This window comes from Diadema setosum, chromosome 3 (assembly GCF_964275005.1).
Source record: "Diadema setosum chromosome 3, eeDiaSeto1, whole genome shotgun sequence".
Lineage (NCBI taxonomy): Eukaryota > Metazoa > Echinodermata > Echinoidea > Diadematoida > Diadematidae > Diadema > Diadema setosum.
Genome location: NC_092687.1, coordinates 24026977 through 24042078, shown reverse-complemented (window position 1 = coordinate 24042078; position 15102 = coordinate 24026977). Strand labels below are relative to the sequence as shown.

The 15102-nt window shown below is 39.3% G+C and overlaps 1 protein-coding gene across 1 annotated transcript in view; it reads left to right on the top strand.

Annotated features, from left to right (window-relative positions):
• LOC140246703 (thrombospondin type-1 domain-containing protein 7A-like) overlaps positions 1–15102 on the top strand; it is a 61245-nt gene that overhangs the window by 34308 nt on the left and 11835 nt on the right. The window contains exons 8-18 of the mRNA XM_072326041.1: positions 350–550; positions 2518–2739; positions 4036–4203; positions 5028–5207; positions 6365–6499; positions 7045–7251; positions 8321–8448; positions 9154–9304; positions 9860–10090; positions 12888–13147; positions 13936–14107. Coding sequence (XP_072182142.1) covers positions 350–550; positions 2518–2739; positions 4036–4203; positions 5028–5207; positions 6365–6499; positions 7045–7251; positions 8321–8448; positions 9154–9304; positions 9860–10090; positions 12888–13147; positions 13936–14107 — 2055 coding nt within the window. The remainder of the gene's footprint in view (positions 1–349; positions 551–2517; positions 2740–4035; positions 4204–5027; positions 5208–6364; positions 6500–7044; positions 7252–8320; positions 8449–9153; positions 9305–9859; positions 10091–12887; positions 13148–13935; positions 14108–15102) is intronic.

Here is a 15102-nt window from a genome sequence, read left to right as displayed (position 1 = left end):
AATTGAAGTAGCAATGATGGTTCATAAATTTAATGTATTTTATATTCCACAGGAATGCAATTGTTAACCCGTTGAGGACGGTCTAATGTTGCTACAACATGCATTTCCCATAGACGCTTGCCCGAATATACTCGAGGCTCATCCTCAGCGGGTTAACAGGGTTGCCTGTTGTTCTTTTTCTTGAAGGTTTGTGGGGAAGGCAATGAAGGGTCAAGGGTCAAGGTTCAATGTACATCTGCCTTTACTGTCTCAATTGTGACAATTATATTTGTTTATAGTGTGCTTGTCATTGTATCCTTTTCATTGGTTGATTATTTTCCATCTTCTCTATGATTGGTCCATCAAACAGCGTACCCATTCAACCGGCAGCTAAACCCGTGTCTTCCGGAGGATCAGCTGACCCAGACCAAACCCTGCAACCTGTACGTCTCTTGCCACACCTACTCCTGGCAGGCCACGCCCTGGTCGGACTGCTCCACCAATGGCATGGCGATCTGTGGGGAGGGGGCGGGGACCCAGAGGCGGGAAGTGGTTTGCGAGATGGAGACTGGTGAGTAAATGATGCATCACTCGTTACTCCGGGGTACCGTAGTACCAGGGGTACCGCGTTGTGTAGCGCCACCTCATGTCCACTTGAGGACAGCTGCAGAGAAATGCATGCACTGTGTGTGACTCAGTCACTCCCATGCCACTGCATGTTATACGATGCATGCATGGCACGCTGTGCTAGCAAAAGCGTGTGCTTCAGTGCACTGCAGTGTAGTGGCTAGCGCCGCAAGCTCCACCACCAAAATAATATCCACTCTTTCGTAACCCCGGGTGCAACCTTTTTAAAAAAATAAATAATTCAACAAAATGGCTGATTTTCATTTGGTACCCGGGGATACCATTTATGTCATCAAATGCCGCCAAACACAACACACAATTTCGCCGCAATCCACCATTGTAACAACCCTAGTTACCGCAAGTGTGACGTCTCAGGCCTTTCCAGTTTGCAGTCGCGCACCTGGGTCGCAATGCAAGTCACAAAGATATAGCATGTTAAATTTTCAACAACCGTTGTGGAACTTTCAGCCAGTCAAGCTGCAGTACAGCGTACACACTGTACTGACGCCAGTAGAGTCGCAAACCCAGCCATATGGTCTAATTGCATATTTGTGCGGTATTGAGTCACACGACTGGTCACGTGACACGGCTTGCCTCCAGAGTCATGTGACTGGTTGGATTGTGTAGTATGAGATTGGTTTCACCCATTGAAGACTAGTCCCAGATACAGTTGAACCTCTCGTATCCGGACAAGTCGGGACCGGGGCTCATCCGGATAAGGGATTTGGCCGGATACGGGAGACTCAATGCTTTATACATGTAGCGTTACATATACATACACATGTACTGATGTAGCCCATTGTAGTACCACATGTAGTAATGACTGTATACTGCAACCTTTTCATCATGGTTACACTCAGTAACAGACCCCAAAATAGAGGTGTATGTTGATGTTGAAAGTAATATGTAATTCATGTGTGTTTGTGTAGGAGTTCTCAAGGAGTTGGGAGTCCCCCTTTCCTCCCGTAATTATTAAAAAAAAAAAAAAAATCACGGCGAGATTGCGTCCGGATAATAGAGAGATCCGGATAAAGGGAGGCCGGATAAGAGAGGTTCAACTGTATACTGTGGCAGTTCTCTGTGGGAAATGTGTGTTGATGCAAAATTAGCTTGTCTTCGACAGGTAAAGTAAAATGCAGAATCTTTGGAGCAGAGCAAGGGTAATATTTTATCCATCACAAAAATCACACTATAAGTTTTATTCGGTGCAGTTTTCTTTAAAGTTAGGGGAAGTTTAAATGAACATGATATATTATGTAGAGTCAGTGAAGGCTGAAAGATAAATAAAAAAATGAGATGAGAGTTCTATATAGATATCTTACAAATATGATCCAAAGCTACAGATCCTAAATTTTGTTAACTCACTCTTGAGATGGGAAATCTGCAATTCAAGATGTCAGAGTAGTAGATGGATATGCAGAAGGTGTGAAAGGAGTTTCAGAGAATTGCATGCTTCCATGACATTAAAAAGAACAAAGTTGACCTGTGTTATCATGACAGCATATGGAGAGAAGTGATGTGTGCCTTTAACCCGTTGGGGACGGGCTGATTTTGCTCGTCCTCAACGAGTTAAAGGCACACATCATTTCTCTCCAAATGCCTTGATGATGTGTGTCCTTAACATATCTCAGTAAGATGCTAAAATTAATGTGTACATTATATACAAACAAAGAAGATTTGTGAAAGTGGTTATTTCATAGTAATCTGGTGTCGCACTACTATTGTAATATGAACAAGTTTTGCAGTACTCCATAGCAAAGACCTTAAAAATTTTGAAGGACCTCTAAAGCAGTTACTTTGATCTCAGTGCACCTCACTTACAAATGACAGACCACATTCTCTTATCTATCTCTCTGCTCTCACTCCCCTGTGCCCGTGATCCCTTTTCTGATGCTTTTGTTTTCCATTCAGGTGAGGTCGTCAGTGAGCAGCAGTGTGACGCTGGCTCCAAGCCGGACCTGGAGCGGGTCTGTGATTGGCCCTGTCCCACGGACTGCCAGCTTAGTCCCTGGAGTTCCTGGTCCTCTTGCAGTGCCTCCTGTGGTCTTCATGCACGCAGGACCAGGACCAAGCATGTACTGACCCTGTCTGTCAATGGTGGAAGTCCTTGTCCTCCTGAAGCTGATGCTAATGGTACCAGAACTCTTAAGCAAGACTTAACCTTTAAATGCATCTTTTTGATAAATTGCACGTAAATGAGCACTGAAGTGGGCAGTGCTTTAGTAGTAGCCATGACAACAGAAATGATGAGTATACATGCAGTACTCTAGCAGGATTCAAACCTACAACCTCCTGATCACTGTACAGGCATTTTATCCACTAGACCACTGAGCTTCCAGCCGACAGCCCTTGCTGGTTCTAACCCTCATAGCATGCATCAGGTACTGTATATTATTATTATCATTATTGGATATGAATGATTATGCTGTACCTGCAGCATGCTATAAGGATTAGAACCGGCAATGGCTGTCCGGCGGAACCTCGGTGGTCTAAATGGATACAATGCCTGTCCAGTGATCAGGAGTTTGTAGGTTTGAATCCTGTCCAAGTATAATGCTCATGATTTCTTTGTCATGGCTACTACTAAAACAGTTATCAATTTGGTGCTTATTTACATTGATGTAGGGCAATTTGTCAATGAGATGCAACTCCCCCCCTCCCCCCCCCCCCCCAAAAAAAAAAAAAAAAAAAAAAAAAAAAACTTGATGGAAGAATTTCATCAAATTGAAGACTTAACCCCTTCTCTACCGGAAACAATGTGTACAGTGCGATAGTACTATCTGTGCCAAAAAATCACTCAAAGTACTCAAAGGGGTTAATGAATGTATTCTTGGCAAGCCAACTATGTAATTGTGAATGCTTTATCATAACAGTAAAGTTTGATTATGTGAAAACTCACCATTGTTCACCTTCCTTGAAAGGCACGGTACTTGATTGGCAAGCTACTAACGACAATAGGAGAATGTTTCTTTTGTCATAAACCACACCAGAGTGTTGCCTGTTGTTTTCATCATCATATTTTTTAACCCATTGAGGATGGACTGATTTTGCTACAACATGCATTTCCCATAGACACCCGCCTGAGTATACTCTGGACTCATCCTCAATGGGTTAAATGAAGTATTTGCAAGCCTGATAGTTCAGAACACATTTGGAATCAAACTTATATGTCACACTGATATTGGCTTGAGTTATCAAAGGACGTTTACTGTATAAAGTAAAAATTTTGGGGCAATGGAAATTTTCACACATTTTGCACAATATGAAACCAGGGTAAAAATGAAAGCACACTTTTTTTTGCCTTTGGAAAAAATGTCCACTTTTACAGTGCATTATAGATCAAAATCAATGTGAATATATTTTAGATAGTGTATTAATGATTGAGCTAAATGGACTTTTTAGTTGCACATGATAATGTTTCCTCCCTAGGTCTGATCATGGAGTACTCACCGTGCCCAGACATAGATCCCTGCTATGCCTACCAGTGGGTTACTACGTCCTGGACAGGGTGTAGTGTCGTGGGTTCAAACTGCGGGAGGGGACTGCAGACCAGGGAGGTCTACTGTGGACGCAGCGATGGTCTGGAGGCAGAGGACGGTAAGATGGTGATGATGACGGTGATGCCATGGTGATGGTGATGATGATGATGAAGATGATGATGATGATGATGACGACGCCCTGATGATGATAATTATACTAACAGTGATATCAAAAATTACAGTTTATAGCACTAGTATTAGTAGTAATACGTAGTACGTAGTAGTAGTAGTAGTAGTAGTAGTACACATGTAGTAGAAGAAAGTAGTAGTAGTAATGGATGATGAAGATGATGATAATGATGATGAAGATAATGAGAATGATGATGAAGATGATGATGAGGATGATGATAATGATGGTGAAGATAATAATGATAATGAAGGTAATAATGATGATGATGATGATGATGATAATGATGATATAAATGATGATATGATATGAACACTTCTATGCACCAGTATCCATCATAAATAGTTGCATGGAACCCCAGGGAGCAGAGCTTTACCTTGATAAATAGATTACCTGGTATAAACATGTGTGCAACACTTAAATTTCTCTTTATCAATTCTTTCTACCCACACGACTAATGGTAGGAAGCTGTAAAGTAGATAACCTTCAATTTTTTTTTTCACAAAGTTTGTTTTTTTCATATTCCCCATTTCAGAATAATTTTGGTCACATTTGTAAAAATCTAATAAAGACTGCCTAACATTTACAAAAGATTGTAAATTACTATATGTGTGAAAGAGACATACATTGTACATTGTATTACATATAATGAGTAGATATAAGCTAGTAATCTGTAATAGTTGCTGTGTCCATAGCTTCATTTTGTATTCTCCTGAGTACTTGTTCTAAGATTCTCCCATTTCCCCCTCCCCTAGGCCTGTGCTTACAGGATTTCACCCAGCCCCCACCCTCCCCCACCCAGAGGTGCTACATCCCCTGTGGTGGGGACTGTCTGCTCTCTGCCTGGTCTGAGTATGGACCCTGCCAGGCCAACTGTGGGGCGGAGTCTGGGCGGGGCTACTGCCGCATGAGGAAGCGGGAGATCGTAGGCGTTGGTAAGATTTGTATTTGAGTGTACAGTATCTTAGTGAATTTATCGCTGAAATAGGCGAGTATTTGATTATTTTATAATGTGGTTATGATGATGTAGGAAAGGAGATCTATGAAAATATTCATAAGTTAAATAATTGTATAAAAGTTATTTATGTTAATAGATTTTGTTTTTGTTGTAAATGTTTGGCTAGTGCATCACATTGTTATGGTATGGTGTATATGATATTGTGTGTTAATACATGTATGTTTCAGTTTCAGTATTACCCTGTTAGTCTTTGATGTATGTGTAATGTACACTGTACGTTTATTTTGTTGTAATATCCAGTGTGTGAAGAATTTCCATTGTGGACAGGAAATTATTAATCAATCAGCAATCCATCCATCCATCCATCCATCCATCCATCAATCAATCAATCAATCAATCAATCAATCAATCAATCAATCAATCAATCAATCAATCAATCAATCAATCAATCAATCAATCAGTCAGTCAGTCAGACAGTCAATTAATCAATCAATCAATCAATCGGCAAATCCCTGTGTCACATATCTGCACTACCTTTGTGATGGAAAACTTAGATGCGTTTGATGCTTGGCACCATATCACTCCTGTGCTTCAGAATTAATTCTAGTCTATAGGTATGCTCATGTTTATTAAAGATATGTATTGCTGGATTGTTTAAAGAAGCTTAAAAAAAAGCTAAAAAAATGTATGTATTGTGGAATCTCACATAGGACAAAAGAGTAAAAAAATTATACAGCACATCTATGTCTTATTATGGTCTGGATATATCATGCTGACATGTGAGACAGTGTTGTGTTATGTTTTTGGTGTGTCATGTTATTCAAAAAGTTTTGTTCTTTTGACGATTAATTTCCTATTATTTGAAAGGTCATTTAATCGTCAGATTTACAGTGTATGATATTGCTCTGTAAAGTTGTACTGGAATACAGTGTGAATTGTTTTATTAACAAGAAAAACAAAAAGAAAGGAAAGTGTACTGCCAAAACTCTAAATGTCTTTTGATCAAAACAATTTCTCTGTATCACCACCAATAGTGTCTTGTTTTACTAGGCATGGAAACGGCATTCAGGCAATTTAGAGTGATATGATCGGTTGATTGTGAATGCTATGCTTATAGTTTCCTGTTCACCCAAGGTCCCAGGGACAATCCACGTCAGTTGTGTCCTCACATCGCAGACAGTGACCTCCACGAGTTCCAGTCCTGCAACTCAAACAAGGCTATCTACTCCTGGTCCTACGGGCCCTGGACCTCCTGTGTTCTTCCTGCAGGTAGGCAGGCCAAGAGCGAATTCCTACCACGATAGAGGCATAAAGTTCAGGCAGTTTGGAAAGAGAGGACTGTTGTATCAAATTTTTATTAGGCTTGGACATACAGTTGTACAATGTAATTTACAAGAGATCGGTATGTCAGCAATTGGGGAATAAAAAATGATTCTGTAAAATGGACAAAATATTTAATATCATTCAGGTTTGATGTTTAGCAATATCACAAAGTTATTTCAGTTCAGTCCTGATGCATTTGAAGGGGATGTTTGTTTGTTTGTTTGTTTGTTTGTTTGTTTGTCCTTTTTATTTGTTTGTTTTTTGTTTTACTCAAACTCAGATCTGGCATGCTCAAAAGAGAGACTAGACCAACATGTTTACAACTCTAAAAAATTTGGAAGGTTTTGTGTTTCTCTGCTGATACAAGTATTATGCCAGTAGTCTGAATTAAAATTTGATTGCTTGTTAGCTAACAAATAAATTTGCAGTAGCTATCAAGTATTATGAATGATTATAATTTGCAAATTTTTGACCTTTATGTTGTTATCCAGGCTTGAAATGTGGAAATGGGAGACAAAACAGAGGTGCCCTCTGTGAGCGAAATGATGGCACTCACATGGCAGACCTCTTCTGTCTGGCCGGAGAAACTGACCAGGTCCTGCCCACCGAGACCAGAGCCTGCAAGGTCCAGTGCTCTGTGGACTGCGAAGTGACCATCTGGTCCAATTGGTCATCCTGCTCCGAGCCCTGCGGTCAAGGTTTTCATTCCCATCTCGCTTTTAATCTTTTTCATTGATTGACTATACAGATGATAGCTACCCAGGTCTGTTTAGTCCTTTTCAGAGGCCCAGATACCACCAACAAACAAGGGACTGTATACGCCAAATATTTCGCGAGGTTTTTATTTTCGCAAATTTCGCGAGTCAGATGCTATTTGCGAAATTAAAGACACGCGAAAATATTGACACTGATTCCAATGTGAATGTGACATACGCTTGTACATTTTCTCAATTCAGTACAGGAATCCACGATCGGGAATTTAACTGCTTGCAAAATCGTTGGGAATTCCCGATTTGCGAAAATTTAGACTCGCGAAATATATGGCGTATACCGGGTACAGTAATAGAAAGCTTTGTTCCTACTGATTGGTTCAGGTAATGAACTTTGTCAGGTGGAATTGCTAGAATAGCCAATTGGCTGTCAGCACAGAAGGCTTTTAATACTTGATGCTACAGGACTGGTGTATAATCCAGTGATGCATCTCACATCCAAAGCTTTATTGACGTACCTGTAGGAAGCCATGCTTTTTGTGAGCTTATTTTAGCAGAGCTGCGCTAATTGGTTACAAGTTTTGCTCCCAAACACTGATAGCAAATCAATTCTTTAATTCGAAGATGTATGATATTAAAAAGAAAAAAAATCTGAACAGGAGTCCAATTACTCCTTTGCTTTGTGTCATGCTGGTGGCTTCACTTCTTATGTGACAACAAATGCTTTTCTCCCTTGCAATCACTACTGCAAGAGAGCCTTGAAGAAAGGCTAAGGTTTGTTTCATACACATGGTTAAGACAAGATAAAGGTGCAAATGTTCAAATGTGAATGATGCACTTCTTAAGCAATACCACCACCATCATCACCTGCAGTAACAAGAGCATGAACAATTATAGCAACAACAACAATGCTTTTACTCTTCATCCAGCAAGTCTTAGATTCAAAAACTTCTTTTGCTGTTCCCACAGCACTTGATTTTTTTAAAGGCTCCTTCTTATAATACTTTTTTTCATTCTCCCCCCCCCCCCACACTTTTTTTTTTTTTTTTTTTTGTAGGTGAGAGGACGAGAACTCGAATTAGCACCGTCAGTCCGATTCAGGGAGGAAGAGCCTGCCCTCTGTTGGCTGAGACACAGATGTGCTTTGAGAGGTCATGTGACCAGCTGGAATGGGACCTGTCCGAGGTAGAGTCATCTCTGTGGTTTTCAGCAGTCTACTGACTGTGGTCTTAGAAGGTTTAACATTGGATGTGATCTCTTTGACCTAGTTACATTTTGGCAGACATAGATATGAACACCTAATTTCTTTGTGCACTTTGCAAGATTTAGCAGCAGGCTGATAGGAGATATAAAAGTGCAGTAAGACATTGGAAGATAGTTCCTCATCTTGATATTATATTTTTGATACTTATGAAATTGATATTCAAGAACCATTTTTTAAAAACTGCAAATACAAAGATGGCTGAATGAAGAATAGTCACAAATTGAAAATGTGATACACAAATAGGCAAAATTGGTTGATCTTCTCACTTCATTTTGTTATAATTTGTACAAAACATAAGAACTTAAATTTCTTTAGAGGAAACCTGCATTTGAATTCATTCTTTCTTGCTACTGTACAGTTTGTAGTAACACTATTTCATATGCATGTACTTGTAAAACTTGCTAAGTATGCAGTTACTTGTTTTTGCCCCTTGAGCACATTACTCACGTGGAATTGGTGCATTATAAGTACCCTGTATTATTATCATTATTATCATTGTTTAGCTTGTTTATTTAAGTACAAATATCAGATGAAAATACCTCTTTCTATTGGTTTAGTAGTATATTTCACATGTCAATTTAATTCATTTACAATAATCATGTTGTCGCATTTCTTCTTCACATTAGTGGAACCCCTGTGTACCCACCGACCTGCAGACAAACTGTGGCACAGGGAAACAGACACGAACCGTCACCTGCCCTGCTGGGAATGAAACACTCTGCCAACAGAGGGCGCCAAAGCCTGCCGACAGCCAATCCTGCCCTCTACCCTGCCAAGGTCTGTAGATCCCAGACAAGATTTCTTGTAGATGCAGAAAGAATGTAAATTGTCAGATTCTTGAATTTTCTGAAAAATGTTGTCTCCTTAGAAATGAAAATTGTAACCAGTTCTAGACTTTTCGAAGAGTGAAGGCAAGGTTCCAGCAAAGAAATGGACAATGGCATTTCCGTGATGAAATAATAGTGCAAAATCAGATGTACATACACTGTAACATGCATGTCCAGATGAAATGTTGCAGAGCACCAAACTTCGAAGACAATAGCATTATTAACAATGGACTGCGTATCAAATGCATATTTTTCATGCAGGTGCATATAATATGTTTTCATGAAAGGAAAAGAGATTCACAAGCTGTAGAAATCACTGTTCTTCCTCTTCCTCTTCTCATTATCATCATTATTGTGGTTATCATCAATATGTATATCACTATCATCATCATCATCATCATCATCATCATCATCAACGTCATCATCATACCACTGAAGACAGTAATCAAAATTTTATCCCCATTTTAACTCCCTTGACCGCTTGACCATTTTTACCTGATCCCAGGGGACTGTGTATTCAGTGAGTGGTCAGCGTTTACGGCCTGCAGTAGCCCGTGTTCGTCCGGTCAGAAATCCAGGACGCGCATCCTGGTCAGACCCAATGCTGAGCTGCAGCCCTGCGTGCCACTTCGACAGACGGTTCCCTGCACTGAGGTTGACTGTGCTGGGGCTACGTACCGCCTGAGGCTTGGGGAGTGGAGCCAGTGTAGAGCAGTGGTAGGGGACTGTGGAAGAGGTAAGTTTTGGGTCTGACTGAAAGATATTTGACATTTTTCTTTGCATTCCACATTCAATGATTATGATGATATACCACTTTCGTAGACCAATTAAAGGGATGGTATAGTGTTGGTGGAGATGAGGATTAGGCTGTGAACTTTTTGTGAGATACCAAGAAACCACTTATGAAATAGTACTGGGCATACCGTTTTAAGAGGAATTCAACGTTTATTTGACGAAAATCAGTTTTGGAACAGCTGAAACATTGAAAAATATAGTAAAACAGAGCGATCATAATCCTTGGGTTCCACCTTTTATTAGGATTGCTTTGTTTTGGATATTTCAGCCATTTCAAAACCAATTGTCATTAAATAAACATTGGAGTTTAACCTATACATGCTCTTTCATATTTCATCAGAGGTTTCTCATTATTTCACCAAAAAATGTTAGAAACCTGAAGTTTGGTTTCAACAAAAAACTATACTATCTGTTACTGCAGATTTTTTTTTTTTTTTTGTGAAGAGCGCCACCTTGTGATTTAATCTAAAAACACATACCACACGAGTATACTAGTAATAGGCAGTACGTATGAAACAGAAGACAGGGCCTGGCTGAAAGAAACAGGTGAGGGATGCTGTGATTGGGGACCCGGGGGAGGCGCACAATCTTTCAACCTGCTTTTCTGCTTTCCTGCCTTTTTCCCTACCTATTTACCACTATACACTGGTCTGCCTTTAAGTACAACCATGTAAGGACGTAGAACATGCAGAACATGCATCAGGTTGATGACGGGCAGTGGAGAATTCATCGTGTTGACCTTCATTGATGCTTGTGTCCAAGTGTAGTATAAAGGCACACGTAAATGATGCATTAAAGGTAGGGAATCCCATTTGCATGCCTTAAATGAAGAGTTGTATAAAGACAGTGGTATGTTGAAGAGAGTATCATTTTAGAAACTCCCATAAAGTATTGAAAGTGGAAGGTAACATTTGTGACCCTGCACCTCAAAACAAACAAAAAATCGCCAGACATGAATTTTTAGTTAAGATCATATTCTAAAAGAGCAGACTTTAAGCTTTAAAATGATGTATAACTCAAATCAAATGGACTCTCCTAACCTATCTAAATATTGGAAAGAAAGCACAAACTCAGGAAAAGTGTGAACTGAGAAAAGAGGCTCTGAAGTACAGTGTCCATTCAAGCGCTTAATCTTTAACAAACCGTGCTGGCTGTGCGATGAATGGGACAAAAAACAGGAAGTAAACCACCAGAGTAACAACAATGAAGGGATTATCAGATTAAACTGAAATTAAGCATGCTACATTAACACATTCTGTCCATAATTAATGCCAACTTTTAAAGCAGTAGCACTATCCTTTCAAAGGTTAAGTGAAGAATGTGGACAATGTGTTTTTTTTTAGAAATGAAAAAGGGATTCTAAAGACACACCTAATCACACTATTCTACCAAAAATGTTCGAGATAAACTGCTAAAAACACACTTTCCTGCCCGTTTTATGATACCAAATTTTAGCATAATGTAAAAGAAGACCCGCTCTTTCAGAAAATATGAAAAAGTCAAGTTCGGCTAGGTTGACCCATTTCACTTATTTTCAGTTCTCACGCAAAATCAGTGTGTGCGACTTTTTGTTCGTTTTGAGGTGCACTGTCACATTTAGTACATTTTTATTGACCGTTAGATTTTGAATTGAATTTTTTTCGGGGCTCACCGTAAATTCCAGTACATTACGAGGCTACCTTTGCAGACCCATGCACTGCATGTGTGTCCATCATGTATATTTTGTGAATAAAGTTCATCAAAACTTACAAACATTTCTATATTTACATTCTTGCCACACACTCTATATGTTGTTGCATCAGCTCTTATACTTTTAGATTTGTGTTTATAGATAAAAAATACAGAAGACTGCAACAAAAAGGCGTAAGTGTGGCTGACACAGAACTACTGAGTAGTTGAGTTTTGTGCATTATGCAAGTTGTAGATAACTGTTGACTTCCAAATTTCTAAGCAGTGGCCTAAACAAGTCCCCTGAGGTTCATATTTAATGTTTTGCTGCATTTTAGGAGTTCTGTAAAAGGTATCCCCTACCTTTAAAGAACACAGTGGACAATACCACAATGCTTGGTTATGATTCGCTGCAAGTGTGTGAGTACCAGAGCTGAGCATGTGATGTGATGTGTGAGTGGAAGTGAAAATCGGGAGATGGATCGATGAAAGAGTGGCATGATTAGAAAGTAGCCAAGAAGCCGGGGTATCATACATTTACAGCATTACAGTAGCCATAACCAGCAGCCACACTATCCCTATAATGTACTAGTAAATTGGTCAGAGACAAAGATGGATGGAGAAAAGAATTATATTCTGACAAATTATTTTCAAATAAAAATTTATTTAGTGTGGATTCCAATGGTTGGAAGAACTTGCCATTATGTGCATGTATGCCGGATAGCAATGAATGTGGACACACGCAGCTTCAATGTTCTTTCACTGATAAAATGGGTCTCGATCTCTACCTCATTCATTTAGTACATGTGTGTAATCTGCCTTTCCCTTTTAATAATTTTCTTTGTCCCTTTCTTTTCTTATATCCACACTGCATCTACCTTGGGAAAATGTTTTAAAACTTTTGGTACAATCTCAGTGCTGAAACCTGCACTTTTTTTTACTGTGACATTTTTGACCTGAAGGTGACGATGATAACAATCCTATTATTCCTGTATTAGCAGCTGCTGTCTGTCAGCATTGTAGTTGTTTCCCCTGTGTGATTTTTTTTTTCACCTATTCTTTGGTCAAAGGTACTCGCCACCGGACACTGAACTGCGTCAACTTGGCGGGAGAGATCGTGGGCATGGACCGGTGTCAGCATGAGAACGTCACGACCCACGAGTCCTGCCTCGTAGAGTGTCCCGTGGACTGCCAGCTGGGTGAGTTCACGCCGTGGTCAGAGTGCAGCCAGACGTGTGGGACGAGTGGCATCATGGTGCGCACGAGGAAGATCGTCACCCACTCGTCGGGAACGGGTCGTCGCTGCCAAGAAGTCCACAACTTGAATGAGGTCAGACAAATCAGGACAAGAAAGAAACAATTTCAATAGCAGAAGTGTTGTGATCTTTGAGGCAGAATGGTATTAATACTGAGTGTTCATTTGTTAGTATAACAGAGGTGCTGACAAGTACATTGTATGTTTGTCCTATGTTTAGTCTGCTTTTGGATTATCCAAGTATAGGAAATACTGTTTGGAAACAAAAAGTTTATCTGATCTTTTTTTACTGTCTTTGTGTGCAACAATCCCTAGTTTTTAAACCAAAATATGCAGTTATTTTTTTTTGCTTCATTTTTGCACTCAAAAGAAGTTTTGTGGTTTGAGTCACTGGTTTGAGTCACTCCAATTTGTTTCTATGTATTTGTGTTTTTTTTTTTTTGTTGGGGAGGGGTGGCCACAGAGGTTGGCAGTCTTGATATAACCTCTTATATTTATCATTTTGCAAGTATGATATTAAACACAATGCCAGATGTAGTGTATGCAAATGTAAGATTTTCCGTCAAGATTTATATCTAAAACAACAAGAGCAGGTAAAAGCCACAGATTAAAATCAAGATTAACAATATTAGATCCTTCACCTTGCTAAATAGTATTTTCAAGTGTAGAGCTAGTAAGTACACTTGCTTACCAGTACTGCTTAGTGCAGGAAAGGTGCTGACATTAATGTAGTTGAACAATCAAGAATTCCATCTTGTATCAAAGAATCGGTATTTGGGGATCCAAGTAGGATCTTGTGTAAAAAAATTAATTGCAGAGGTTTAATCCAATTAATATATCTGGGTATGTCCTGTCCATTCCAGACCAAGCCTTGTAACGTCAAACCCTGTTACACGTATCGCTGGTTCCGTGGCAACTGGAGCAGCTGTCAGTTTGACAGCAAGGCGGGCTGCGGCGTCGGAGAGCAGACCCGTCTGGTGGAGTGCCAGCGAAGTGACGGACTCACAGTGGACTTGGAGTACTGCTACTTGAATGGTGTGTGACAAAAATCATCTTCCCAGCTATTTAGCACATAACTAAGTAATCAGTTTGCTTCCCTTTGCATTCTTTCATGGTCCCCCTGATTCCCATTCTCAGTGATCACTTTTAAACTAAAGTCTTGTGATCATGTTTTTTATACAGTGACTTGATGTACAGAAATCTTGCATTCTATGGCATCCTTCCTTTTTCATTTACATTTCAAATCACAAAATGTTTAATAGTCTCTTCCTTTTTTGAGCTTTCTTTCTTTTTTTTTGTTGATCTCTTTTTTCTTCAAACTTAAGAAAAGCAATTCAGATGGAAGTATGAAATATGTTTTATTGTGATAATGAATGGCAAATGATATATTGATTTCTAGTAAGAATAGTTCTTTTTATGTCTGGATAATTCTGGTATTGTAATGAGGTCATCCTAGATACTGTAGTTGTAGTTCCTCATGATTACAGCAGATGATACAAATGGAAGGTATGGACTATCACAATGATTAGTCAGTACTCTTTGTGAGAGTCATAAGAATTCCTTTGTGATAATGAAAATGTAAAATGAAGTTTACGGCATCCCACAGTATATATATATATTTTTTTATTTTTGGATTGTATCAGATGAACAGGAGCATTCTCGTATTCACTATTTACATTGCATATACAATACACCATGTGTAAACATCAATACTATTTTGAATCATATACAGCAAAAACAAGGGAATGAAAAGGAGGTGGAAAAAGTCAGATGAAAATAACAAGACACACACACACAAAAAACAAAAAAAAAACAAAAAAAACAAATGCAAAAAAAAAGGAAAACAAAAACAAAAACAAAGGAAAACCAGCCACTGGAATTAAAAAAAAACCAACCCAAAATGATGTAACTAGACTAGCTAATTGAAACCCTTACCATTCCCTTTCCTGTGCAACAGTGTAAACCCAGTCCTTGGCTGGAGGTGTACAATCTCCATGTGTCTCATTCAGTCCAAGAGGTTTACTCTGTAC